The sequence below is a fragment of the Monodelphis domestica genome, chromosome 1, assembly GCF_027887165.1.
Source record: "Monodelphis domestica isolate mMonDom1 chromosome 1, mMonDom1.pri, whole genome shotgun sequence".
NCBI classification, from domain to species: domain Eukaryota; kingdom Metazoa; phylum Chordata; class Mammalia; order Didelphimorphia; family Didelphidae; genus Monodelphis; species Monodelphis domestica.
Window position 1 is genome coordinate 54,552,681 of NC_077227.1, and position 26,965 is coordinate 54,579,645.

General features: G+C 43.9%; 2 protein-coding genes across 8 annotated transcripts in view; one reads left to right on the forward strand and one right to left on the reverse strand.

Moving 5' to 3' along the window:
- FAM149B1 (family with sequence similarity 149 member B1) overlaps positions 1-26,965 on the forward strand; it is a 205,297-nt gene that overhangs the window by 167,783 nt on the left and 10,549 nt on the right. The gene's annotated exons all lie outside the window — the stretch shown is intronic.
- Positions 1-26,965, reverse strand: part of LOC100010438 (annexin A7) — a 40,665-nt gene that overhangs the window by 9,172 nt on the left and 4,528 nt on the right. The window contains exons 1-8 of one of the 7 annotated variants that reach the window (XM_056819354.1): positions 22,059-22,182; positions 15,826-15,880; positions 13,983-14,187; positions 12,553-12,663; positions 10,955-11,025; positions 9,911-9,976; positions 827-929; positions 209-303 (exon numbers count right to left, since the gene is read on the reverse strand). In XM_056819354.1, the coding sequence (XP_056675332.1) occupies positions 209-303; positions 827-929; positions 9,911-9,976; positions 10,955-11,025; positions 12,553-12,663; positions 13,983-14,187; positions 15,826-15,879 (705 nt within the window). In that variant the 5' untranslated portion in view covers position 15,880; positions 22,059-22,182. Of the gene's footprint in view, positions 1-208; positions 304-826; positions 930-9,910; positions 9,977-10,954; positions 11,026-12,552; positions 12,664-13,982; positions 14,188-15,825; positions 15,881-21,835; positions 21,974-22,058; positions 22,183-24,729; positions 26,877-26,965 lie in introns of those variants that run through there. The other 6 variants (XM_001362653.5, XM_007478377.3, XM_056819344.1 and 3 more) reach the window with 6 other exon arrangements.

Consider the following 26,965-nt stretch of genomic DNA (forward strand, 5'->3'; position numbering starts at 1 on the left):
ATCCCTTTAAGATCTCAGGTCACAGGAGCACTGCAAAGACATTTCTGCTTAGATCTAGACTTTATCATACCTGCTCTATTGGGATACTATACCTATTTTCCTCACTGAATTTATTTATTTATTTTATAGGCTGAACATTTTTATTTAATTAATTAATTTAGAATATTTTTCTATGCTCACTGAATTAAAAAAAACAACAAGCACATACCTTTCCATACATGGTCTTAAAAGCTGCCTTAATTTTCTGTCTTTGATCATTGGAGCGGTTGGAGACAACGTCTATAATGGCCTGCTCATCAGTTCCTGGAAGAAACATATACAAACATGTCAGAACGAGTGTCTCCTGTGGACTTCTCGGAACTCATTCATACCTTGGTATGCTTGGAAGGTGCCCATGAGTCAGACCAAATGAAGGTCTACACATGAACACCGGGCTTACAAGTCTATCAAGTTATTTTTATCCCAGCTCAAGTGGCTTTAGGTTAATTTGGGACTGCTAAACGGCAGAGTGGATAAAGTGCCAAGCCTGGAGTTAGGAAAAACTAAGTTCAAATCCAGCCTCCAACCCTTACGAGGCTGTGTGATCCTGGGCAAGTCACTTCACTTTTGTCTGCCTCGGTTTCCTCACCTGTAAAATGAGAATAACAACAGTGCCGACTTCCCAGAGTAGTTGTGGGGATCAAACATGAAGGTACTTATAAATTGCTTAGCATAATCCCTGGCGTATGATAAGCACTATATAAATATTAGCTATTATTATGATTATGATTTTATTTTATTATTTTAATTTAATTTATTGAAGGAAAAAATCCAATTTGTGGTTTACCAAATCCCTTCATGGCCTTTCGGAGGACTTCAGCATCCTTTACAGCATCAAAGTTGGCAGCAGGTCGGATTGTCCCCTGTGTACCTTGAGTCATGGCAGCTGGCTGGGAATAAAAAGTACAAAAGTCAGTCTGAGCAGAGAAGCCCAACTACTTTAGCAATGTTTCTTAAGCTGTAAGAGTCTATAAAGAATCTATAAATCCCAGGAGGCAGCTGGGTGGCTCAGGGATTGAAAGCCAGGCCTAGAGACAGGAAGTCCTGGGTCCAAATCTGGCCTCAGACACTTCCCAGTTGTGTGACCCTGGGCAAGTCACTTGACCCCCATTGCCTAGCCCTTACCACTCTTCTGCCTTGGAACCAATACATAGTATGGGTTCTAAAATGGAAGGTAAGGATTTTTTATGTACACATATATAATTATTATTTGTACTATTATAAATATGTATAAATGACATAAATAATTTATAATTATATATTTATTTAGCAATAATTATCAATTATATGTATAGTCAAATCTCTATATCACCACTAATGGGTAAGGTGGAAAGAGGTATAAAGAAAGACTCAACTGTAACTCAAACTGTTATTTAGGATGTAGGGTTAGATGGCTAGCTCTGTACTTCTGGGGTCCATTATTTTCAGAGATTCTACATGTTGGCATTAGGAACATTCAGGAAACACGGTTAGCTTCTTCCTAGCAAGTTCCACTATTCCAAGGGGATGCCCTAAATACTCTGGGTATAGGATGATGAAGTTTTGCTCCTAGCTAGGTAAACCATTTAATCTTTTAATTATTTTTATTCTGGACTTGAAGAACACAGAGTAAAATAACAGTTTCCATATACAGTGTAAAACCGTAAAAGGATGGCAAGTGAAACAAAATATCAATTATGAAGAGTTAGCTTTTCTTTCTAAGTAAAAAACAGATTCCATATTGTCCTGCTTGCCTGTGTAAATCATTTAGGCTTCCTGTGCCTTGGCTTCCATTTTGGCAGAAGTGGAAGGTTTAAGGGGAGAATGGAGAGATCTTGCTACTGGCTACTGCAAAACAAGCCACTGGCAGAACCCAGCTTAAAAGATGGACAAAAGAAAAATAGCAGAACATGAATCTCATAACACAAAAATAAAATAAATCTCCTAACCTGCTAAGAAAAGGACAAGGGAAAACATGTTACAATTCTATGCCAGAATTCTGAGAAACATTCTAACTGTGTTCATGTAACGTAACATTCTCTGTATGAGATTCTTATTAATGAACCCAATATCTTAGTATGAGAAAGGCAGAAAATAAAAATGATAATGCAAGGAAGAAGCTAAACAGCTAATGTCTTTAAAAACTATGAATTAATTCAATTTATGGAATTAAAGTTTAAAGGCATGATGTGGATAATGCCCTTAATAAGTGCAAAATAAAATGCATTTCCTTCCTGCTTCATCTTCCAGTCAATCTATTCCACAGGGTCTTCCCCATATACTGGGGGCCTCCTCTCAGGCCTTGGCATGGCATAGAAGACATCCAAGTACAGAGGCTGTCCGTTGGTTACTCCTTGCCCCTCCTCATCACAAGCCCACTTCCCTCTCCAGTCCTGTGTCTCTCTGATGACATCCTTTACATCCCTTTTGTGCAATTTCTCATTGCATTATATTGCAGGCTCCTCAGTGCCACCACATGCCTCTAGATTGTCCTCTGGGCCCCCATAAGTTTAATTTCTCACCAACTGTGAAAGATTCACAGCCATTCACCATCATTAGAATAATACTGGCATTAAGAAGATGGACCTTGGTTTTGGGGAGAAGCATGGGGGCATGACAATCACTGTGCAGATACTAAAGGCAACTCATTCACTCTCTTCCTTTTATTCAGTTATTTTTCTTTCCTATTATTTTTGGTTTTTCATTCGATTTTGAACCCATGCATTGTCTATCTACACTAGGCTCTCCTAGTACCAATAAAACACCCCTGAGGGGGCAGCTGGGTGGCTCAGTGGATTGAGAGCCAGGCCTAGAGATGGGAGATCCTAGGTTCAAATCTGGCCTCAGACACTTCCCAGCTGTGTGACCCTGGGCAAGTCACTTAACCCCCATTGCCTAGCCCTTACCACTCTTCTGCCTTGGAGTCAATACACAGTATTGACGGGTTTAAAAAAAAACACCCCTGAATCAGTAATTTTAGCAAATCTACAAGTTTAATACACCGTAGTCAACTCAGCTGCAAGGGCTTTCAATCACCAATCAGTCAAGACAAAAGGTGTTTTCTACATGCTTTTTTCCAGGGTAGATGCTTAATTAAAATCTTTTGACTAATCACAGATCTCATTCAGGAGGCAACACAAATAATGACAGCTGCCAACAGGAACATCTGAAGGACCTCATCATCTAGAAGGAATCCCTCTTCCTTTTGAACCCTGACTTGGAAATCCTCTACGTCATATATCTCCTCCAGGATGGACCTTCTCTGTGGACATTTGTTCTTGTCTAGCTTCACTTCCTAACTCTGTTTGGTCCTCCTTTTAAGAGACCAGTCACTGTTTCAAGAGAGGTGGGGATGGAACAACAGGAAACAATTTGGTACCATTTTTAGGGTCTAAAATTTCAATAGAGATTATTGAGAAGTATTTATGTCACTACCAGTAGGATGGAGATCAATAGAGAAAAGTGGAAAGGAGAGTAAATTTGGGGAATCTGTGGAGAAGAAATAACTATTGTTTAAAACCCCAACATATTCTTCTTATAGAAACTTCTAATAATATCCTTCTGGCCTATTATTACCAAAGGAAGCAGAGTAGGAAACAGAATTAAGGAGGAGAATGGCTATAAGAAACCACTCCAAGTTAAGCACCGGAGTGGAAAACCAGCCTCTCTTCTAGTACCAATAGATAATAATCTGGCCCTTTAAAGTTGGAAAAATCCTTTATACGTTTTTATATCAGATTCTCATAACAACCCTGTGAATAAAGCAGGAAGGTTACTTTTTTTTTTTTTTGTACTAAGGTCTATGTCAACTATTTTTATTTTTTTATTTATTTATTTTCTTTTTCTTTTTTATATTTTATTTGATCATTTCCAAGCATTATTCGTTAAAGACATAGATCATTTTCTTTTCCTCCCCCCCATCCCCCATAGCCGACGCGTAAGTCCACTGGGCATTAGATGTTTTCTTGATTTGAACCCATTGCTTTGTTGATAATATTTGCATTAGAGTGTTCATTTAGAGTCTATCCTCTGTCATGTCCCCTCAACCTCTGTATTCAGGCAGTTGCTTTTCCTCGGTGTTTCTACTCCCATAGTTTATCCTTTGCTTATGAATAGTGTTTTTTTCTCCTGGATCCCTGCAAGTTGTTCAGGGACATTACAGGAAGGTTACTTTTGAGGGAGCAATTATCAGCAAATAGAGAGGTGGGATAGGTAAGTTGGATGTCCTAGAATAAATCTGGGAAACTTAAGAGTACATTGGTAATGTAATAAACAGCAATAGTATAAATGGGAGGTTGTCAGGTGTCTAGAAAGCTGACCTCAAAGTCTGGAAGAGCCGAGTTCAAGTCCTACCTCTAACCCTTGCTGGCTGTGTGATCCTGGGCAAGTTACAGCCTTTCAGTGTAACTAAATAACTCCCTAAGACCAAATGCTGATCTGCATAGGAAGGAGTTTCCTCATTATGAATTCTTTTTTTTTTTTATAAAACCCTCACTTATTGTCTTAGTAAACGAAGGGCAAGAACTACACAAACAGGGTTAAGCGACTTGCCCAGGGTCACACAACTAGGAAGTATCTGGGGACAGATTTGAACCCAAGCTCTTCCAACTCCAGGACTGGTGCTCTATCCACTGTACCACCTGGCTGTCCTGGGAATTCTTTATACCAACTATATTACAGGTTCAGACAAAACTAATAAGATGCCACTGAGCCCTGCTCCGCAATGCCTCACTGAGGCATGGTAGAAAGCCCCAGTTTGTACGGTTGGAAGCTTACACTATGCAATGAGGCAGGAAGGTCTGGTGTACAAGCTCAGCAAAGACTGTCCCAGGGCCAGTCTCACTCAGTGCAAGGAGCTTCTTTCCCAAACTGGCTGCAATGTAAAGGATTTTTTGGCCACGATAATCTAGAAGAATCATGATCTCCATCAGCAGAGGGCTTGCACACACTGATAAAAGCAGACCTCAGAAGTCCTGGAGGAAAGGACTGTCGTGCTCACTCTAATCCTGCTCCTGGGGACATCCTTGGAGAACTGAAGACAATGCTGGCAGGGTATAGACTCCAGCAGCGCAAAGGCTTTGAAGTGGACCCAGCGTAAACCAACTGAAGTTCAAGAGGGCTGGCCGCCAGATTAATGAATCGTTTTAGCCATATCAAATCAATAATCTGCCTACTAAGGCAGGTGTGGAAGGGAGCCCATCTCAATCCAGAGTGGAGGCAATTGGAGCCCCTACAGAGTAGACATGAAGGATCCTTCAATCATAAAGAGTAGACAGACTCCCTCCATAGACCAGGGTAAAAATGATATAAAACTCAAGTATTTATTAAGGACCTACTATGTGCCAGGTGCTAGACATACAAAGTTAAAAGTGAAATGGTTCTTGCCCTAAAAGGGCTTACATAAATTGGGGGAGGCATGGACATAGGCACAAAATCATTTGGTGGGGGAACCCTCATAAATGCAGTAGCGGAGAGGGGAATCAGCAAAGCCTTTGGGCAAAAAGTGGCACCTGAACCAAGTTTCAAAGAAAACAAAGAATTCTGGCTAAATGGGAGAACATTCCAGCCAGGGCAAAGGAGTGGTGATGGGAGATGGAGAATTACATGGGATACATACAGCCAGAGGATCAGTTTGGTTGGACCATAGAGCCCAGGAATAGGAGTGATGAGGCTGGAAAGATAGTCTGGGATCAGGTCATGAAGGGCTTTAAAGGCCAAACAGAGGAGCTTTCTTCTGATCCTAGAGCAGGGGTTAACTGAGGGCCCATGAACGTTCTGCTAACTGCATATACAAGGCACACACACACACACACCAACACGTACATACACATGTGTGTTTCCTATGTAATCCTAAGTACTTTCGTGCATTTAAAATCATGGTTCTGAGAAGGGCTTCACCAGATTGCCACACGGGTTCCCAACATAAAAAACCGTTGAGAAGGTTATTGTCTCAGAGGCAAGTAGAAGCCGCTGAAGTATCCCGAGTAGGGGAGTGATGTGGTGAGACTGTGATGTGGAGTAAGGAAGACGACTGCTCTGCGGACAGCCAGCTTTGCCTTCCTCTCAAATATCCAGATCTTCATCATTGTCCTGCCTCTTGAATTGTTCTACATTTGTTGTTGTTATCATTGTGGTGTCTGTGACTCCATTTGGGGTTTTCTTGGCAAAGATACTGGAGTGATTTGCCATTTCACTCTCTAGTTCATTTTACAGATGAGGAAACTAAGGTAAACAGTGTTAAATGACTTGTCCAGGGTCATGTAGCTAGTGTCTGAGGCCATATTTGAACTCAGAAGAGGAGTATTTCTGACCCTGGCTCATGCCTTTTCCACTGTGCCACTTAGCTGCCCACAGCAGTTTGCTGTGTGCATATCATACACCTTTTACTACTAGAAGCCCCAAGCTCTGTCTACTCTGGAGTAATAGATAACATCCAGAATGGTGGAGATGGAAAAAGGCCCAGATACCACCTAATCCAACCCATCAGGCAATATAGGAGCTCCCTCTATGACATCTCTGAATGATAGTCATACCCAGATTTCGTGGCTCAATATTTTAAGCAACGGGATGCTGCTCCCTACTTCATAAGGCAGCCCATGGTAGAAAAAGTCATGAATCTGGAGTTTTAAGATTGGGATTAAAATTCCAGCTTTGTAATTTACCACCTGACAGATCCTGAGCCTCATCTAACCAGTAACCTCATCTAAAAAATTACGTGACCTTCCAGTTTCAAAGCCTCCAAAAAATGGGAAGCTCTTTGCACTGTACCAAAATCCAGGTCCCTGCCATTTCCAACTGGTAGTAACCCTTCAGGCAGAACAAGTCAAATCTCTTTTTTCCACGTGGGAAGTCTGCAGCGATCTAAAGATATCGACCAGGCCTGTCCCTGTGGTCTTCTTCACGCCTTTCATGAGATCTTATTTTCTGGGTTAAATCCTGCCAGCTTCTTCTGACCTGATTTTAAGTTCCCTCAGCATCTCCCATCTACTTATCTAGCCCTAACCTCTCTCTCCTGACTTTCTGTCTCTCATCCGCAACTGCCTATTGGTCATTTGGACCTGGAAGCCATATAGACATCTTAAACTCGACATATCTACAACTGAACTCATTCTTTTCCCCAAATCGCCTTTCCCAATTTCTCTATCATTGTCATGGGCATCACCATCCACTCTGCTTCAAACTCCGGTTCTTTTCTCCAGCCAGCCACTTTACTTCTTATCTCTAAACTAATAAAACAATACTTATTTTCTAATATCATCCTTACACCATCCACTCAGTCACCGAAGCTCACAATGTAGACATCAGCCTTAATTTCTCCCTCTCTCATCTTTTGCATCTAATGAGCTGTCAAGTACTGTTGAGCGCACCTTGCCGAAACCTCTCACATACACATCCTTCTCTTCTCTGACACTGCCCCCACCCCAGAGCGAGGTCTCAGCATCTCCCACCTATCTATCAAAGCAATGTTCCTAAAGCACAAGTCTAGGTCACTTCTACTACTATTCCACAAACTCCAGATCCAATCTAAAACCCACAGTTTGGTATTCCAAGCCCTTCGTTACCTGCATCTCCATCCAGCCTTGGCAATCTTCCTACATCTTCTACCCTACACACCCCACTTTCACAAACTCTGCAATCCAGCGACACTGGACTCCTTACTGTCCCTTGAACTAGACCCTCCATCTTCAGAATCTGAACTTTTTACAAACCACTCCTAATGCCTAAAATGCTTCCATTGCCCATCTTTGCCTCCCTGCTTCTCTCAAATTCCAGTTAAAATCCCACCTTCTTCAGAAAGCCTTTCCTGATCCTCTAGTGTCTAGTGTCTTCCCTCCATGGGTTATTTCCAATCTCTCGTGTATAGATGGAGCTTGCTTTGTATATATTTGTTTGCTTGTTGTCTCCCCCATTAGGCTGTGACCTCCTTGAGAGCAGGGACTGTCTTTGGCTTTCTTTGAATCTCCAGCACTTAGCACAGGGTCTGGCATATATAGCAGGTCCTTAAAAAATATTTATTGAATGACTGATCTCCCTGCCTTAAGTCTCACCCTAGTCCAGTTCATTCCCACTCAGTTATCAAAGTTATATTCCTAATGCACCCCCTAACCATGTCACGTCATATCAATCAATACATTTCGGTGGCTCCCTATTATCTCCAAGATCAAATATAAAATTCTCAGTTTTCCTCTTAAAGACCTACATAGCCTGGCCTCTTCCTTCCTTTTCTGTCTTCTGACACACACACTTACTCTGCAATATAGTGGCATGGATATCCTTGCTTTTCCTAACCCTAGGACTAGACATCTCTTGACTCCCAACATTTTCACAGGCTATTCCCAAAGCCTAGAATGTTCTCCCTTCTTCTGGTTTCTGCCTTGACTTCCTTCAAGTCTCAGCTAAAGTCTTACCTTCTGCAAGAAGCCTTTGCTTGGGGGCAGCTGGGTGCCTGCTAGATTGAGAGTCAGGCCTAGAGATGGGAGATTCTAGGTTCAAATCTGACCTCAGACACTTCCCAGCTGTGTGACCCTGGGCAAGTCATTTGACTCCCATTGCCTAGCCCTTACTATTCTTCTGCCTTGGAGCCAATACACAGTATAGACTCCAAGACAGAAGGTAAGGGTTTAAAAAAGAAGAAGAAGAAGCCTTTGCTTGTCCTTCTTAATGCTAGTGGCTTCCCTCTGAGATGATTTCCAATTTATCCTGTATATAGTGTTCTGTTAGATATTACATATAACATTGTTGTTTTCATTCTGTTCTTTACACAAACACACACACACACACACACACACACACATACAGACCATCTTTTAGACTGGCAGGGACTATTTTGGATTTTGTATCTACCTGGTTTAGCACAGTATCTGGCACATAGTAGGGCTTAATAAGTGCTTGCAGACTTGACTTCTCTTGAGTCTTTTTATTTTTTATTTTAAATCCTTATCTTCTGTCTTTGAATCTACACTCACTAACTACTAGTACTAGGGTAGAACAGTAAAGACTAGGCAAGTGGTGTTAAATGATTTGCCCAGGGTCACACAGGTAGAAGTGTCTGAGGCCACATTTGAACCCAGGACTTCTATTCTCTAGGCCTGGCTCTGTATCCACTGAGCCAGCAAGCTGCTTCCACTTCCCTTGACTCTTAATGGAATCCCCTTCTTATGGTGTGTAAATGATCCTGGAATCTTAAAGGCTTTGTGAGTGGAACACAAGCTTGGGTAGGTTTTATCAAGGAAAAAGGCTTCAAATAGGAGTCTGGTAACAGGTTGTGTCTCATCTGAGCTTTGGTTTGGCTGCATTTGGAAAGGTTCATCCACCAGTGAGCTGGTTAATAGCAGTTCATGAAGTTCATCTATTCAGAAGGGAAAACCTGGTAAAGAGGAGTGCCCTATCCAATAAAATGACAGATCGCAAAGCAATGACGTCTGCTTTGATTTCTTTTTGGTTGCCATGACACTTTTTGAGTTTGTCATCTATTAAAACCCTGTATCTCTCCCTTGAACTGATCTATTGCCTTCCCACGCCTCCCCTGGCCGGTACGTTCTAAAGCCAAGCGTAGGATTTTCTCTGTTGTTTCAGTCTGTTGAGAACTCTATGAGTCCCAATCTGATTATCTAATCCACCAGATTTTGAATTGGCAACCCCTCTGCATTTACCATCATCAACTTATTTGACAAAGATGCTGTTTACAAGTTAAGAGGAGCCAAAGATAGACCAGTTTATTTTGCATCTATTGAATCGTTGACACACTCATGCAAATTGCCTTTTGAAATGAAAGAGAAGCAAATGATCTTTTGCGGTTAGGAAGGAAATCATAAAGGTACATCAACAAGGAGAATAATTGCAGAGAATATACTTCAAGAGGCCTTTAATGCAGAGAAAAAACCTTACTCACTTCACTGCTATAATCCAAAGAAAGAGGAGAGAAAACAGGACAGGAAGGAAAGAACTCGGTATTGATCTGAAAGAACAGATGAAGCTTATGAGGCAGAACGGAAGCACATAACCATTCTCCTGGGTGTCGTACCAGGAGACTCGAAATCCCATAAACAATCCGGTTACCCAGTTTCAAGATTATGTTATTAATTTACCATGTATATTCTATAACACTTTAGATCAGCAAGCACCTCCCTCCCAACAACCCTTGTGGCCCCCAGGGCTGTGCCCTATTTGCTGGCATCCTAGGAGGTACAGTTCACACTCTCTACCCCTTCTTGGTCGAGCAGGCTGATAAGCTGCCTTTCTCATTGTGCCTCAGAGATGCCATCCCAGCCCTGCATCCCAGGTTCTGTGGCCATTACATCCCTGTCCCACTGGAGAACCTCCTCCCCATGGAGCAGGTGGCAGACTACACTTGTTGCCTCCCCAGTTCTGCCTCAAATGAGCTGACAGTCCTGGGAACCCACTGAATGATGAGCTGGGGAGTGGGCAGAGTGCCACCACACCTCCAGTAAACTGTTCAAGTTCTCCCCTTCAACCTCCATGGCTAGCCTCGCCTCCTGTATGCCCTGTGCCTTCAGAGAGCCTTCTTAGAGGATGAAGGAAAGATCACTTGCCGGAAAAGTAGAGTCAGAGAACTTGGATCTGATCATTGACTCCCTGTGTGACATTAGGCACATCTTTGCGTCCCTCTGAGTCTGTTTTCTGATTTGTAAAATGAGAATTGGGGTTGGACTGGACAATCTGCAAGTTCCCTTCCAGTTCTGAATCTCTGATCCTAGGACTGATTCAAGCTCTCCTCCGCTCAGATCCTTACGTCTTCTGATACTCACGGATGCCTCGCTTTCTCCCTTAGGTACTATAGAGGTGGCATGGTGGGTAGAGAGCTTGGCTTAGATTTCTGCCATATTATAAACCAGTCAATGGCAGCAGAACATGGGTTTTTCCCCTTGGCATTATCCAGTTACCCTTTTGCTGGAAAAGGCAGGTCCAAAAATACCTGATTCGGGTAATGAGCAGGAGCTTGGCCACCAGGATACTGGGAAGGAACCTGTCCTCCAGGAAACCCGCCTACAAATGAAAAAAAAACCCCATCATGTAATGGTTCATTTTTTCTAAAAATGGGTCACTCTTTAAAAGTACATAGGGGAAATAGGTCTTGATCAATGATACATGTAAAACCCAATGTAACTGTGCATTGGCCATGGAAGGGGAGGGAAAGAACATGAATATTGTAACTATGGAAAAATATTCCAAATCAATTGATTAAATAAAATCCCCCCCAAATAAATAAATAAATGAATAAATAAAAATAAAAGTACATTGGGATGGAGGCAGCTAGGTAGATTGAGAGCCAGGGCTAGAGATGGAAGGTCCTGGGTTCAAATTTGGCTTTAGATACTTCCTATCTGTGCGACCCTGGACAAATCGCTTAACTCCAACTGCCTATCCCTTACCATCTGCTTTGGAATTGTGTGGGATGGGGTCAAGAACAACGGACCCCTCCACTCAAATAAATTCACCGTCTTGGAGTCAGGAAACCAAAGTACAGGACAGGAGTTTATTATGCCTTTGGAAAGGGGGACATCTCCAGTTTTGGATACGCAGAGATTGTGCATCTCCAGAGAATCCAGAGAATCGCTGCATATCCAAAACCGAAGATGTCCCCCTTTCCAAAGGCATAATAAACTCCTGTCCTGTACTTTGGCTTCCTGACTCCAAGACGGTGTATTTATTTGAGTGGAGGGGTCTGTGGTTCGTGATCCCCGTCCCAAGCAGAACCAATACTTAGTATTGATTCTAAGATGAAAGGTAAGGATTCTTTTTTTTAAAGGACACTGGGTGCTATGTATATTGTACATTGGGGTTAGAATTATCAACCAAAGGAAGGTTGTTTGTTTGTTTCTTTGTTTTGTAAATATGCCAACCAAAATCCCTACAAATGTGGCACAGAACCATGTACTTTTTTCTCAATGCTCTCTTTCACAGCAGCTTCCTCAAGAGTTAAGAGGTTTCTCTAAACTCTAGAGGAAATCCTGACTCTATTTCAGAAAGGGTCTAGATTTATTATTTTCTTTTGGCCAAAGATGGAGGAGAATGGATATAAAAGGAAATGTCAACTGGATAGTTTGTGTGAAAATAGAGAGACTCTGCTTCTAAATTTGGAAATGTTTTGTTTGCTTTTTTAATAGAAACATTATTTGCTTCTTATTTGTTATAAGTTTTCCAAAACTTAAATCTTTAGAATAGTTCATAATCCTAAATACTATGCAAAAAAAAGTTGTTGGTTTTTAAAAAACCCTCACCTTCCATCTTGGAATCAATGCTGTGTATTGGTTCTAAGGCAGAAGAGTAGTAAGGACTAGGTAATGGGGGTGACTTGCCCAGGGTCACACAGCTGGGAAGTGTCTGAGGCCACATTTGAACCCAGGACTTCCTGTCTCTAAGTCAGGTAAAAAGGTTTTAGAGAACCATTTGGTTCACTGATATATACAGGACTAATGTCCATTTTTTCCTTCTCAGGTTAAAAGAAATTATTTAGACTGGGATTCAAAATAAGGTGGTAGAGCTTTTTGTTTTGTTACATTCAATACTCACCTGGTATCTGGATCTGGCCTGGTCCGCCCCCATAGGACTGGGATGGTGGCTGTGGATAGCCAGCAAAGCCAGCTCCTCCTGGTGGAACTCCAAACCCTTGGCCTGGAGAAGCTGTAGAGAGAAGAGTTTTGTAATGTCACGGCAAATATCATCTCAGACACACTCAAAAATAATGACCACGGTACATTCGAAGGCAGGGATTACACATAATCAACATTCATTCTATCAGTCAAGTGTATTTAAAAATGCTGCTAACTAGGGGCAGTGAAGTGGCTCAGTGGATAGAGAGCCAGGCCTGGGGATGGGAGAGTCTGGGTTCAAATCTGGCCTCAGACACTTCCTATCTAAGTGACCTTGGGTGAGTCACTTAACCTCCACTGCCTAGCCCTTCCCACTCTTCTGCCTTGGAATTTAGTGTTGATTCTAAGATGGAAGTTAAGGTACAGGTTTCAATAAAATGCTACAAACTGATATATGTAAGTATCCACATTGGTGTGCTCCAAGTATTCTATTCAATGCTCTATTTTATTTTATTTTAAAACCCTTACCTTCTGTCTTGGAATCAATACTGTGTATTGGCTCCAAGGCAGAAGAATGGTAAGGGCTAGGCAATGGGGGTCAAGTGACTTGCCCAGGGTCACACAGCTGGGAAGTGTCTGAGGCCACATTTGAACCCAGGACCTCCCATCTTTAGGCCTGACTCTGGGTAGATGGTGTATCACCACTGAGCTACCCAGCTGCCCCCTCAATGCTCTTCTGCATGAGAATTATGACAGTTTTCTTCCCAACAATGTTTAGACCAGCTCCTAGCTCTGACTGCTCTGCAGGCATATGTAGCACATGACATTCTCTTAGGTTCCAGATCAAGTGCTGACATCTTGGCACCTTTCTTGATTCTTTGAGATGAATATAAGCTCTGCCTCTGACTTCTTCCTTGCCACCCTCCCTCCCTCCTTCCTTCCTTCCCTGTCTCTCTCCCGTCCTCCCTTCCATCCATACTAAGTATCAGTTCCCAGACAGAAGAGCAGCAAGGGTTAGGCAATGGGGGTTAAGTGAATTTGTCCAGAGTCACGCAGCTAGGAAGTAACTGAGGCCACATTTGAACCCAGGACCTGCCACCAGGCCGCGTATCTCTATCTAGCTGCTCTGCCTCTGGTTTTTCTTAGAGCTCTCTGGTGCCTTCTTTTGTCCTTATTTATGGCATTCTACCTCATTGATTAATAATTCACCTAAATGTCATTATTTTCTCACTAGACTCTAATAAACTGGAGGGAAGGGTGTGTTGTTTTTCTACTTTGTATCTCCAGTGACTGAACTAAAGTGACACTCTGACTGCAAACAGGAAAGAAGGGAGTGGGGGTAAGGGGGTGGGGAGCACAAGGAATCCAGGACAATAACCCCAATCATCAACTCCAAGGACTATGGCTTACCTCCAGGATAGGATGGGGCTCCCCCTGGTGGGGGGGCACCAGGGTACCCTCCAGGGGCCGGGTAACCGCCAGGGGCTGGGTAGCCTCCAGCTCCTGGGAAACCACCACTTGGTGCTGGAGGATATGCTCCTCCTCCCATGGGAGGAAAGCCAGTAGGATACGGATACTGACCAGCAGGAGGAAATGACGAATCCTGCCCTGCAGGCTGAGAATCAGAAAATCACCAAGTAAATCTGGGCTTAAATAAAGCCAGGACATTGAAAATGACTGTACAACTCTGCTACCTTCTTAACTTAATGGAACAACAGAAGCCTTCTAGCTCCTTGCCTTGGAGTCATGTCTACCAAGATTAGGCCAAATCCAGTCCTCTTGGAACCAGTAAGTCATTCATCTCTCTTGTGACTCAGTCTCTGCATCTCTGGTACAAGATCCAGGCTTATCTGCTACAGTTTAGGGCTGCCTTCTCCTGGCACTGTTTCTGACTTTCGGGACCAAAACATCAAGCCCCTCTACTGATGGCCTATCCTAGAACTCTCAGTGCATCCTCAGGGTCTTCCACCCCCTAGAATGAACTTCTTGCTGTCTACTCAACCTGGAAAATTCTTCCCAAAGACGTGCCTCGTTCCCTCTTCCCCCGATGAATTCTTCTATTTTGTGGAAGGGTTCAGGCCAAGGTGTCTTCATCTTCCTCCTAGCTTTGTTCCTGACTTTCCGGACTTTCAAACCATGCCCCCTTGTCAGGTCCCTTTCCCTGCTGCCCTCTTCAGTCTATTCTCCTCTCCCTAACCTATTTTTCAGCCTTTCACATGTGCTATCTTTCCCCGTTAGAATGTAAGTTCCTTGAAGACGGGGAATAACTTTGGGGGGGGGCTTGTATTTATTTGTACCCCCAGTGCCTGACATGGAACCTTGCCCATAGTAAGCATTTAATAACTGCTTGTTTCCTTCTTTCTTTCCTTTGAGTATAGTCCTGGGAAAAGAATAGTTTTCATGTCCCTGAAATTTGGGGATATAACATTAGGATTCTCCCTACCACATAATAAAAAAAGGATTCTAGGGCTTTCTTGACTTTGTACTAAGGAAAGAATCCCTCTCCTTCCCTCCCTTCCTTCTTTCCTATTTTCAGTGGGTAGGAGAAGTTGGAAGGGGAAAAATAGAATCATTTGAAAAATTAAACAATAACATTACAAATAAAAAAGAAAGAAAAGAAAGAACCCTGCAATAGAAGTCAAGAAGCCTGAGTTCTAGTTCTACCTTTGTGTGACTTTAGATAAATCACTTTGTGTTCCTGGGTTCTGCAAACTGAGAAAGTTGAATCAGCCCATCTCTTAGTTCTAGGACTCTGATTTGGTGAGAATCATCGCCACAGAGTTACCAACTGTGGACAAAATCATGATTCCCACCTCTGCTCCGATACATTCGGAGTTGCAAATATCTTTTCTATCACGTTACAGTATCATAACTTGACTGTGGCTTCCTTCTTCCTTCTGGTGGGTTAGCAAGTCTACCACTGGCGTGAAGCTGAAATGCCAAATCCTATCTGTCATCTCAGGTATACAAGCCCAGCTGTTAACAACATCCCAGATGTCCCCAGTGTGGCTCTGAAAAGCACATTTATAAAGCCCTCGAGTACTATTGGCCCACTAGGGAGAGCTCCTTTTAATTCCCTATGATACAAAGGGATTTGTGGTCCCTGAGTTAAGTTCCTCTCACACTAGTTAATGAAAAAGAAATGATCTGGAAGAATTGTTTTGGCAGGGTTTATACAAAAGGATTCTAAAATTTCATCTGTTTGACTCTCCTCCCCACCATCCTTCCTCCCTCCTCTAGCAGTGATACTTACAGGATATCCAGGGAATGCTGGGTAGCCTGTAGGAGGGTATCCTGGGTAAGACATTCTGTAAGAGAAGAAGTTGACTCAGTGGTTTCTGAGGTTTAAGTTCTCTGGAAACACATTTGGCGTGGTCCACTGTTTTGTTTTGTTTTGTTTAATAAATAACACTTTTAGGATAGCTAGATTGTATAGAGAGACAGGCCTGGAGACTGGAGGTCCTGGGTTCAAATGTGACCTCAGATATCTCCTAGCTATGTTGCCCTGGGCAAGTCACTTAACCCCCATTTCTTAGCTCTTGCCATTCTGACTTAGAGTTGCTACTAAGACAGAAAGTAAGGGTTTAAAAGAAATAAGTAACACTTTCCCCCCTTCCAAAACCATGAGTGTTCAAGTTAACCTATGTGGCTTTGGGAAGGTCTAGACCTTAGTTTCCTCATCTGTGAAATGAAGGAAGTGGATGCAATTTTAAGGTCCCTCTGAGTTCTAGAGTTCGGATGCTCTGCAATATGAGAACTGGAGACACAAATAACTTATTTTATAGCAAATTGTCAATCATTTACATTCATGGAAGGGCTTAGGAACATATTACCTGAAACTACAATGTAACAATTTTTTTGGTCTAGACCTGTGATTTCATAGGTGGGAACTGAGAGTTCCTCTGTAGGGAAGAAACTCCCTCTACCAATGCAGATCAGCAACTACTCTTCAATTTAAGAGAGATTAATCAAGTGACTTGCCCAGGATCACACAGCCAAGATGTGTCAAAGGAAGAACTCAGATCCAGGTCTTCTGGAAGCTAGTACTTGCCCATTGCTGATTACACCTGCTACTTCTCATCCCCTAAAATTATTTATGCAATATTTGACTCTGTAAATATCAGAGAATACTTATTTTTGCTTCTCTAATTATCCTTAATTGGTAGTAATACTAGAATTACTTTGAGAATTTCCTTCTCACATCCCAAATAATGGCTGAAGGAAGTTTTCTGGTTGGTGGAGGTAGGGAGACTCAACCTTAAATTCATGCGTGGATTACCCACTTTGGGATCCCGCGTGCCAAGGAAAAGTTACCATTGCTTCTGGAGAAGACAGGTCAATAGATTGCTCAGTGGCTCTGTTCACCATCTACTCATTTCCTCCCAAGACCAAAGCACTCTTCTTCCTTGTCCGCCCTCCTTTATAGGTATGGTCTCTTCCACTAGGATTTAAATTCCTTGAGGGCAAAGGTTATTTTCCTTTTCTATTTGTATCTCTGCTGCCCAGAACATGGTAATCCCTCAATATATGTCCTTCTTTCATTCATTCATCATGCAGAAAACTTCCTTGAAGGCAAGCAATATTTCCTACTTACATGTCTCTGGCTTCTCCTCCTACCACCTAATTGGTGCTCGGCAATACTAGGTGATTTAATAGATGACTGTTTAATGAACAAATGAAAGGTTGGAGAGGGGAAAGGCACAAGCTATTGGTTCATACTAGTCCAAAGAATTAAACTCAGGACTATTTCTCACCCTTAAGTGACCACAAATTCCTAATTTCAGTCAATGGCATTACTAGGCATCTTTTGATCTGTCTCTCTTCTTCATTCCCTTTAAGCACTTTGGAAAACATCTCCATTCCTCCCATCCTTTCCATTCCCATGGCTACTTCACTAAACGCTGTCCCTCATCACCAGATGCCTGGACAACACCAAGACTAATTAATCTGCCTGCCTCTACTTTTTCAGGGCTCGAATTTATCTTGGCCTCTGCCATTATATTAGTCTTCCTAAGAAAGTGCTTTCATCATGTCACTCTCCAGTTTGAAAGCCTTGAACCCTATTAATAGCCTGAAGGCTCAAATGCACATTCCTCTGGTCCCTCCATAATTGGCTCTGCCTTGCCTAAACAATCTCATTGCCCTTAACTACCCAACATGAACCCTCTGCTTGAGTGATTTGGGAAATGAGAATGCTCAGTGCTACTCCAAAGACTTGGTTCATGCTCTTATCATTAACTAAAATGCTTCCCTTTCTTCTCTGCTGTTTAAATCCCACATATCTTTTATTATTATTATTATTATTTTAAAACCTTGCTGTCTATCTTAGAATTGATACTAAGTATCAGAAACAAGGCAGAGGAGTGGTAAGAGCTAGGAAACTGTGGTAAAATGACTTGCCCAGGGTCACATAGCTAAGGAGGTGAAATTTGAACACAGGTCCGCCAGCCTCTAGGCCTGGCTCTCTACTGCCCCCTACATATCTTTTAAAGGCTCATTTCAAATCCCACATTCTTTATCTAGTCTTACATGGCTATTTTTGTAATTCTCCTCCCTCTCATCCCAGGAACACTCCATCAGGTCCTGCCTACAGGCCCCAGAGAGGCTCTGCAACCCCAGACCTCCCAGACCCACTTACTTTGGCTCATGGTTTGTCATAATTTTTGCTAATTACTTTTGTACGTCTTCATAAATCTTGTTAACCCTAGCAGACTGCAAGCTCCTTGAGGGCAGGCACTTCTTTTTTTTTTTCTTGTGATTGTGAAATGGTTTATTTTGTAACACACTATGAATTTGGAGTGAAAATTTACTCATTGTATTTACTCTAGAATATCCAAGTTAAAGGGAAATTGTAGAGTAGTCCATCTAAGAAGTTAAAAATTCCATATTAAAGAAAAAATGTATTTGGAAACTTAATAACATTGACCTTAGAAAGAGTATTAACCTTTGCTGCATTTCATCTCAAAGACTTCTTAAAATGTTCACAAATTGGCTCTTTGAATCAGTATGTTTTATACCCTGCTGAGAGAAAATAAATAACAGTACCACCACCAAAAATCTAGTAGTGCTTCTTCAGCTTTTTCTGACTATTCCATAGGCCAACTAAAGCTGTTCACATTTTCCTCAAGGGAAAAATGGCGGGGGCAGCTGGGCGGCTCAATGGATTAAGAGCCAGGGCAGGCACTTCTTATACCTCTTCTATTCCTCACAATGCTAACCACAGACTTGGAGCTCAATTAGTACAAGCAGAATTGCAGAAGTCAGCAGTAGGGCTCAGCCAGAGTTGCTCATTGCCTCAGTTGCAACCCTATGGCTAATTGGGATCAGGAGTAAACATAAAAAGAGAGTTTAACCAGGAAGGTCAAAGGGAAAAGGGTCAGGAATGAAAAAGGATAAAGAAAAAACCTGGAAGAGCCTATATTGATGAATTCAAAATAATTTTCAAAACAAATATTCACAGTTTACATAGTGTTACAATTTTTAGCACATGACTGGGGGGAAATGGGCCAGTCATATGGACAAAACAAAGAACAAACTGAGGGCAGAGCCTGTATTCTCCAGTACTCGCCTTGAATTCTCAATGGTAACCTCATATCTGGTGGACCCCTTGAAACAAATTTATGGGGAAGAATAGGATAAGATGGCAAGGCATGAAAGGGCAGTTAACTGCATTGCTGAAGGGAATATGCACATTGATGAGTTCCCCAATTCACTGGAACGATGAAGACTACAATTCTCTGGACCTGGGACATCTGTTCCATTATGAGGACCTTTACTCCCTGTTCTTTATTTAACAGGTTACTCTTGACTTAAAGCAGGGGTTCTTAGCTCTTAGTTGATAAATCTATTTCTTAAAATATTTTGATACTGTGTTTTAATATAATTGGTTTCCTTTGTAAACCTATATGCTACATTTTGCACATTTACAAGAAGTATTCTTAGAAGGGGGTCTGTGGACTTTGCCAGACACCACCAAAGGGGTCCATGGCACAAAAAAAAGGTTAAGAGATGGAGGCAACTGGAAGGCTCAGTGGATTAAGCCAGGCCTAGAGAAGAGGTCCTGGGTTCAAATGTGACCTCAGACACTTCCTAGCTATGTGATTCTGAGCAAGTCACTTAACCCCCATTGCCTAGTCCTTTTTTGTTCTTTTGCCTTGGAACCAATACAAAGTATTGATTGTGAGATGGAAAGTGAGGGTTTAAAAAAAAAAAGGTTAAGAACCCTCCTCTCCTTCTGCTTTAAGGACCTACGAAAATGCCCTTTTACGAATTTTAACAGTAGGAAAATCTTATAGGCACCCTGCATCCTTAAATTTTGGTGGGTGCACTTTTGAGAAAGTGATTTGGGAACAGGGAACAGGAAGTGCTGTGCTAACTTCTCAAATAGTTTGGGAAAACACAAACTCCTTCAGAATGACTAAGCAAATCACTTAACTGGGCCCCAGGGAGGCCCCAAGGAGTTATTAGCCTTCACTATGATCAAACTGGCCAACAACACAGTTCTGACAACACCCACTCTCACAAAAGAGGGTAAAATGCCCCAGTTCCCCCAAACCATCTCCACCCCATGAGTCAATCCTACAAGGGAGTGGATTTCTCTCAGAGCTTCACATATGTGGCAGGATGCCCAGTCATGAGGCAGCTGTTGCAAATTTATCACACAAATGAACCCATGTTCAGCAGGAAGGGTGAAGGAAGACAGCCCAAAGCCCCTGCCTCATAAAGGCAGTGTTCCAAAACTTCACCCAGAAAGAACACTGAAATCAAGGGCTTTAGATGCTTGGATAAAGCACTAAACTGGGAATACCTGTCCCTAAGTATGCCCTTCATATGATTTGGGGAACAAAAGGCCCGCCTGCTCCCCTAAATACCTCCCTTTCTAACCCTCCTGAAATTCTCAGCCATAGCCATTTCTTGAAGAGGAAAAATGTTACCTGTGAGTGTAACTCATTAATAGCCATTATCAAATTAGTCCAGATTAGATACTAATTTGATGCCTGACAGCAAAGCCCTACCTAGTAGTTATAAGCAAAGGTGACTTCCTGCTCCTCTAGCTCTTTTGGGTGGATACTAACACCTTTATGCTTTCCTGCGATGGGATGTGTCCCCCAGAGGGACAGAGGTCACTATTTGCAGCTGCTGTTGTTCAAAAGACCCCAAACAAGTGGACTCCTCCTTGAAGTCCCGCCTTGCAAAGTGCAGTTTGCAGGATTTACAACTGGAGAATGTTGTCCCAGCATCCATCCCAGTAGTGGCTCACATTGGCACCTATTCGCTCTCTCCTAGGAAAATATCATTCTTCTATCCGAATGGATGAGGTGTACAGAAGCTGGGGTTCTGGTTCGGGCTGGGCCCTGTTGCCATTCTACTTCTCTGTTGCGCTTCTCCTTCCCCCACTGGCTCGGTACACATCACCAGCCCATCTAGATAGTGAGCGCCAAGTGGAAGCCGGGAGGGGCGGAAGCTCCCTCCGGAAAGGGAGATGGATTCCAGCAATCGTGGACCGTGGGGATGGTGGTACCTTCCCATACTGGCAGTCTATCCGTATTATTAAGAAGGGAAGGTTTCCGGCCCTTCGGGGGTGCGAGGTGACTCCAGCTAGGTCGTTAAGAGGACAAGCTGGGCCAGACCTGAGGAGAGGGTCCCGTAGCGTGCAGGGGCAGCCTTAGCTAATTTCAGGGACGCCGGGCAGCGGTGTGGGGAGTGGGGGGCTATCTGAGGCTCACGCCTGGCAGAGGAACATTCCAGCCAGCACAGGCTGCGGGGGAGAGAGGAAGGGGAAGGCTCCGAGGTCCCGGGTAGGGCAGCCCTGGGGGTGGAGGGGGAAGGCCAGAGGATCCCTCTTTCCCACCTCCCACTCAGGTCGCCCACCTTCCGGAGCAGGAGGGTGGAGACCGAACACTAACGCTAACTAGGGAGGAAGGAGTGACGCAGCAGAACCCGGACCCCGCCCGCCAGGAGCGGACGGGTCCACCACCCCCTTCCAGGGCTAGAGGCTGGACTGGAGGCTGGCCCCAGAAAAGGACAGGGGAGGGGGGATGTGGAAGAGAGGGCAGAAGAGGCGAGAACAAGAGGGGAGGGGATAGAAAGGGATCAGAGGGGAGGGGAGCAGAAGGGAGGGGGTCCCCCCCACTCCCACCTCCTCTTCCACCCCCCGCCCCAGATCCCTGCGCACACCTCCGCCCCTCCCCCCGCGGCCCGAGGGGAGCGACCCAGGCCCGGCCCAGGGCCGACGAGGGGAGGGGGCAGCCGCGGCTCCTCACCTGCCCGCCAAGCAGCCCAGCCGCGCCACTGCCCCAGCCGGCCCGGCCCGCAAGATGGAGCCGGGGGCGGGGCGGGAGAGGGCGCGGGGCGGGGCCTGGCCCGGGAGACGGAGCTTGGGGTGCGGCACCCCCCTCTCTCGCCCTGGCCCGGGGGCGGAGGGGCGATGGCCGCGGAGCCCCGCCTGCCCCTCCCTCCGGCGTCCGAGACCCTGAAACTACCCACCTAGTCCTGCCGTCGGGACCCAGAGAAGCCTCACACCCCTTGCATCCCCAGACGCCAACTCTGCGGGAGCCTCGAAGTGGAGTTCTAAACTGACCAGCCAGGGCCACCCTCCCCAGGACACCGAACCTATAAGGGCCTTTAGGCAGGCTCCATTAGGACCCCGGATGCCTAGCCTTAGGAAGGCACCAGCCATTGTTTCTATCATTGCAGCTACACAGACCGGGCCATTCGAGAGCACATTTACCAGAGTTTGGGCTCCGAGTTTGAATTCCGTCTCTGCCACTTAAAATCATTTGTAAAACGAGGGGGTTGGAGTAGAAGACCCCCGAGATTTCTTTCAGCTCTAGCGGGAAGAAAAGATTAAGGGTCCTTTAAGTACTTGAGACATCATGGAAAACGGATAAAGCCAACAGCCACTCCATCAGAGCCACCCATCTTTCACGGAAAGGAAGGTCTGCAAAACAAACGACTTTTCCAGGCCCGTTTCCTCTCCACATCCCAGGCAGAAGTTCTGCTGATCCAGATGATCTCCTCCAGAATCTCTCCTTTTGAGGCCTATAGATCTGCTTTGAACTTTGAAACGTCTGCTGGATTTTTTTATATTTACATGTGCAAATTTTATGGCTTCTACCAGTGTGAAAGCTGCTCAAGGGCTTCGGAAACCTACATAGTGCCTTAGATATCATAGAAATGCAGTGTGGAAAGTGGAGTCAGAGGACAGATCCTAGCTCTGTGATTCCCCTCTGCTGAAGTAAGGGGACTGGGCTGGAGTTCCTGCAGCTCTAAATTTCTAGCAATGTGAATGAAGTGAATCAGGCAGCAGGCAGTTACTGCTGCTGCTGGCCACTATTTTGTTTTTCTTTATTTTGAAGATATTTTATTTTACCAATTACATGAAATAACAAATTTCCACTTTAGCTTTCTGAAGTTATTTGATCCAAATGATCTCCTTCCCTCCCAAGCAATTCACTCTTGGCCACTACTTTTTAAATTGTGTTCTGTCCCTGCTCCCATTTTCATAATTTCCCCCCTTGCTGTTTGAACTCGGATTAACTCCTTTCCCCAGAAGAATTGTGGACTTCAACCTTGGAACTACTCTGGGCTGATAGGGTCAGCTTTGGCCTTTATCTTGCCCAGATCCAGCTACCCACAGCATTTCCAGGTCATTAAAATGCCTTCTGTGCTTTCATGTGTCCTCTTCCCTCATAGGAATGTAAAGTCCTTGATGTCAGGGTCTGTCTTGCTTGTAATTTTATCTTTAGTGCTTACCCAGTGCCATAGTACATTAACCACTTGATAAATGTTTTCTCTTTCTCTCACCTTTTTCCTTCTTCTTTCTCCTCCTCTCCCTTTCTCTCTCCATCTTTCCCCAGATTCAACTATCACCTATTCAGTATACTCTTAAATTTGTCTCCATTCCCAAAGTTCCAGCTGCCTATGGGCATCAGCTGACCATATTGTGGACAGATCAACTCTAACCTGCAGCCCAGTATTCCTGCCTCATCTTCCTCTACTGCTCCAATCCCTCAGATCCTCCTAACTTTGTGGTACTTTTCAATTTCCAACCCTTTGGCTTCTTTCTGCAATTGGTTAGTTCTTCCTAGGAACTTCCACTTGAGAGGGTCCATTTGTTGTATCCATTGTATGTAAGTCATTCAGACTCACTCTAAACACTCAGTTCTTAAATATTTCTTTTTCTAAACCCTTACCTTCTTGGAATTAATACTAAATATCATTCCTAAGACAGAAGAACAATAAGGGTAAATCAACTGGGGTCTTTAATTGCCCAGGGTCACACAACTAGAAAGTCAACTCTAGACCTAGCTTTCTACCCACTGAACCACCTAGCTCCCCCTTTTAAAATAACTTTTCCACCAGGTTCAGAGAGTAGCTCCTCTTTTCAGCTCCCTTTGACATTTTCTCTAATTAGAAGGTAAGTTCCTTGAGGGTAAAAACTCTTTTTGCTTGTATCTGTAATTCCCAGTGCTTAGCCCTGTGCCAGGTTCATGGCCAGCCTTAATAAATGCTTCATCTAAGGGGCAGATAGGTAGCACAATGCCTGGAATGTAAAGCCTGGAGTTCATCTGGCCTCAGACCCTTCCTAGCTGTGTGACCCCGGGCAAGTCACTTAACTCCAATTACCTAACTCTTACTCCTCTTTAGTCTTAGAATTGATTCTAAGACAGAGAATAAGGTTTAAAATAAATAAATGTTTTATGTAATCTAATCTTAACGTATCTCCCCACACATAGACTTACCTCTAACCAAAATTTAATGTTTCCTAAAATTATTTTAAAAAATTATTCTGAGAAGGGGTCTATACATTTCACCAGACTACCTCAGGGTCCTGGGAAACATAAATGGTTAAAAACTTATATATTTCTTGTGTAATGGTCCCACCACTTTTTTACCAGTCACCCTCTCAGAACCTGGTTTTTGACCACCATTTCTTCCTCCAACCAATCCAATTAGTTGCCTGTCACACTTCTTCTACCATGAATCTCAGATGTCTTTTCCTTCTTGTTACCTATTTTCTAGATATTTCATAGCAAAACTCTTACTATGTCATTATTCTATTCCTCACTGCCTTCTAAATAGTTTGAATTTTAGTTTGTCCTCCCTATTTTGCCCCCAACCTATTGTCACAATTAAAATGATCTTGAGAGACTGATTTTGGGGTAAGGATATAAATTTATTAGATATATGAGGTTCACTAGTTAGGCCTGCATCACAACCCATAAAGTGATATAGGTTTCTCTCCTTGGGTCTTGTTACCAAGGGACAATCTGAGCTGGATCAAGCAGCCCAATAAATAGATTTTTAGGAGCTCATTATTCAGCCCCTACTTTGAATAGCCCAAGACATCTTTAATTGGTGTTAACTAATTAAGTGATGGTCTATCCACCTATCTACCTCTCCCATCCTCACAGGTGTCAGGTCAAGGACTCATCTCTCATTAATTAACCAAATTCTGTTAAAAAAAAAAGCATTCTTTGGGATTCCCAAAGACAAAGAAACTGCAGAAAACAGCAGACTGGATGGTATCTCTGACCCAGGTTTCAGATACAGGAATACACAGTAATTTCCCCTAATATATAGGAATTAAATCAGTATATGAAAAATAACTTTTCACTATGTTTCTAGGCTTACTCTGTAACGTTCTAGCCAAACAGAATGGCACAGTGGAAAGACACTGGATTTGGAGTCAGAGGACCTGGGTTTCAATCATAACTACTCATTACTTGTGTAATCTTGGACAAGTTATTTAACCTGTGAATCTCAGTTTCTTCATCTGTAAAATGAAGTGATTTGGATCAGGGATTCTTGACTTAAAGTTCGAAGATGACTTCTTCCCCCACCACAAGGAGTCCATGAATAATTTTCAGGGGATCTAGGAACTTGGATGAGAAAAAAATTACATCTTAATTTTCACTAACCTCTAACCTAAATTTAGTGCCTTCTAAAATTGTTTTAAAAAATTATTCTGAGATAGAATAAGCTTCACCAGAATGCCAAAGGTCTCTGGGAAACAAACAGTTAAGAACCTTCTAGCTCTGATTTTCCCATGGTTTTGGATTATTCCTTGTTCTACCTGGTCTAGATCATCCCATTTCTGCACTTTAGCTCATATAATTCTCTCCATCTGGGATGCCCTTGCCATTATCTATGCCTTCCCAAATGCTACCCATCCTTCAAAAAGCCCAACTAAAATGTCACTTGCTCCATGAAATCCCTTCCCCCAAGTGTTGTTTCATTGTTTGCCCGTTTTCTATTCTATTCACTGTATTAGGACGTCTGAGACTATAAAATGGTACACTTCTCAGGGGCTGGAATCGTGTATATGTTCATCCCCGAATGTTTCACTGCATTCTGTGCCCACTGCGGTGTAGCTCAATCAACATTTTATCGATTGAGTCCTACCATGATCCTCTCCCAAAAGGCCTTGAAAGATGGCTGTTGGGAGAGTGGAGGAGAGGATGGATGAAGCCTTCCCAGCTTTGTTGGAAGGAAGAACTAGGCCCATCCTGATCCCAAGAAAGACAAGAGAGGGCAAGCGGAGGGGAGGGGACAGGCTGGAAAAGGCCATGCTACTGACTGGCAGGGCGGAGAGGTCCTAGTGGAAGGGAGTTTTTCCAGCCTCACAGGATGGGAGGAGAGACCTGACATCCAAGTCCCCCATCCAACACACATACTGGCTGGCCTAGTGAGTCCGAGAAGGGGCCTTCACTGGTAAGGCTTCAGGCTATCATCTAAGCTGCAGAGCTGAGCTGGGAGGAGTTTCCTCCCCCGGAGTTCCCCCTCCCAATAGAAGCGCCAATCTGATCCAAAAACTGGCCACAGGGCTGAAGGAGAGGCTTCAGAACCCAGAAGGGAGGTTTCCCGGTCCAGGCCTGAAGCCTCACAAGCGGACCTAGAACCGAGAGCAGGGAGGCATCCCGGAACACGGCGCTAGAAGGTGGACAAAGCGCTGGGCGTGCAGGAGGGAAGCCCCTAGCTCAGACATCCAGCTGCCGCAATTTCGTTATGTATAAAAGGGGAATCGTCAGAGTCCCTGCCAGGACTGTTAGGAGATGAGAGAAGATGGCACAGACCCCACGTTAAATCCCATTCTCCGTCCTCCCGGCTGCATCCTCTTCATCCGACTGGTGGCAGGAGCCCCGAAACAGGATGTAGTAGGCGCTGCAGTACACGGGTGGCTTGTTGGGGTTGGAGTAGGCTTGCTCGGGTTTAAGGGAAGCAAAGGGGTTCTCTCCGTAAGTCACGACTCTGGCCTCGAGTTGGCCAAGGATGTGCAGAGAGGCGGTCAGCTCCTGCTGGCTGGAGACGGCAGAGCAGCCCTCAGCGGTGGAGCCGGAAGGGGGATCGGGAGAGCCCTGGGGGAAGGGGGGAAAGGGGGGGGGGCGAGG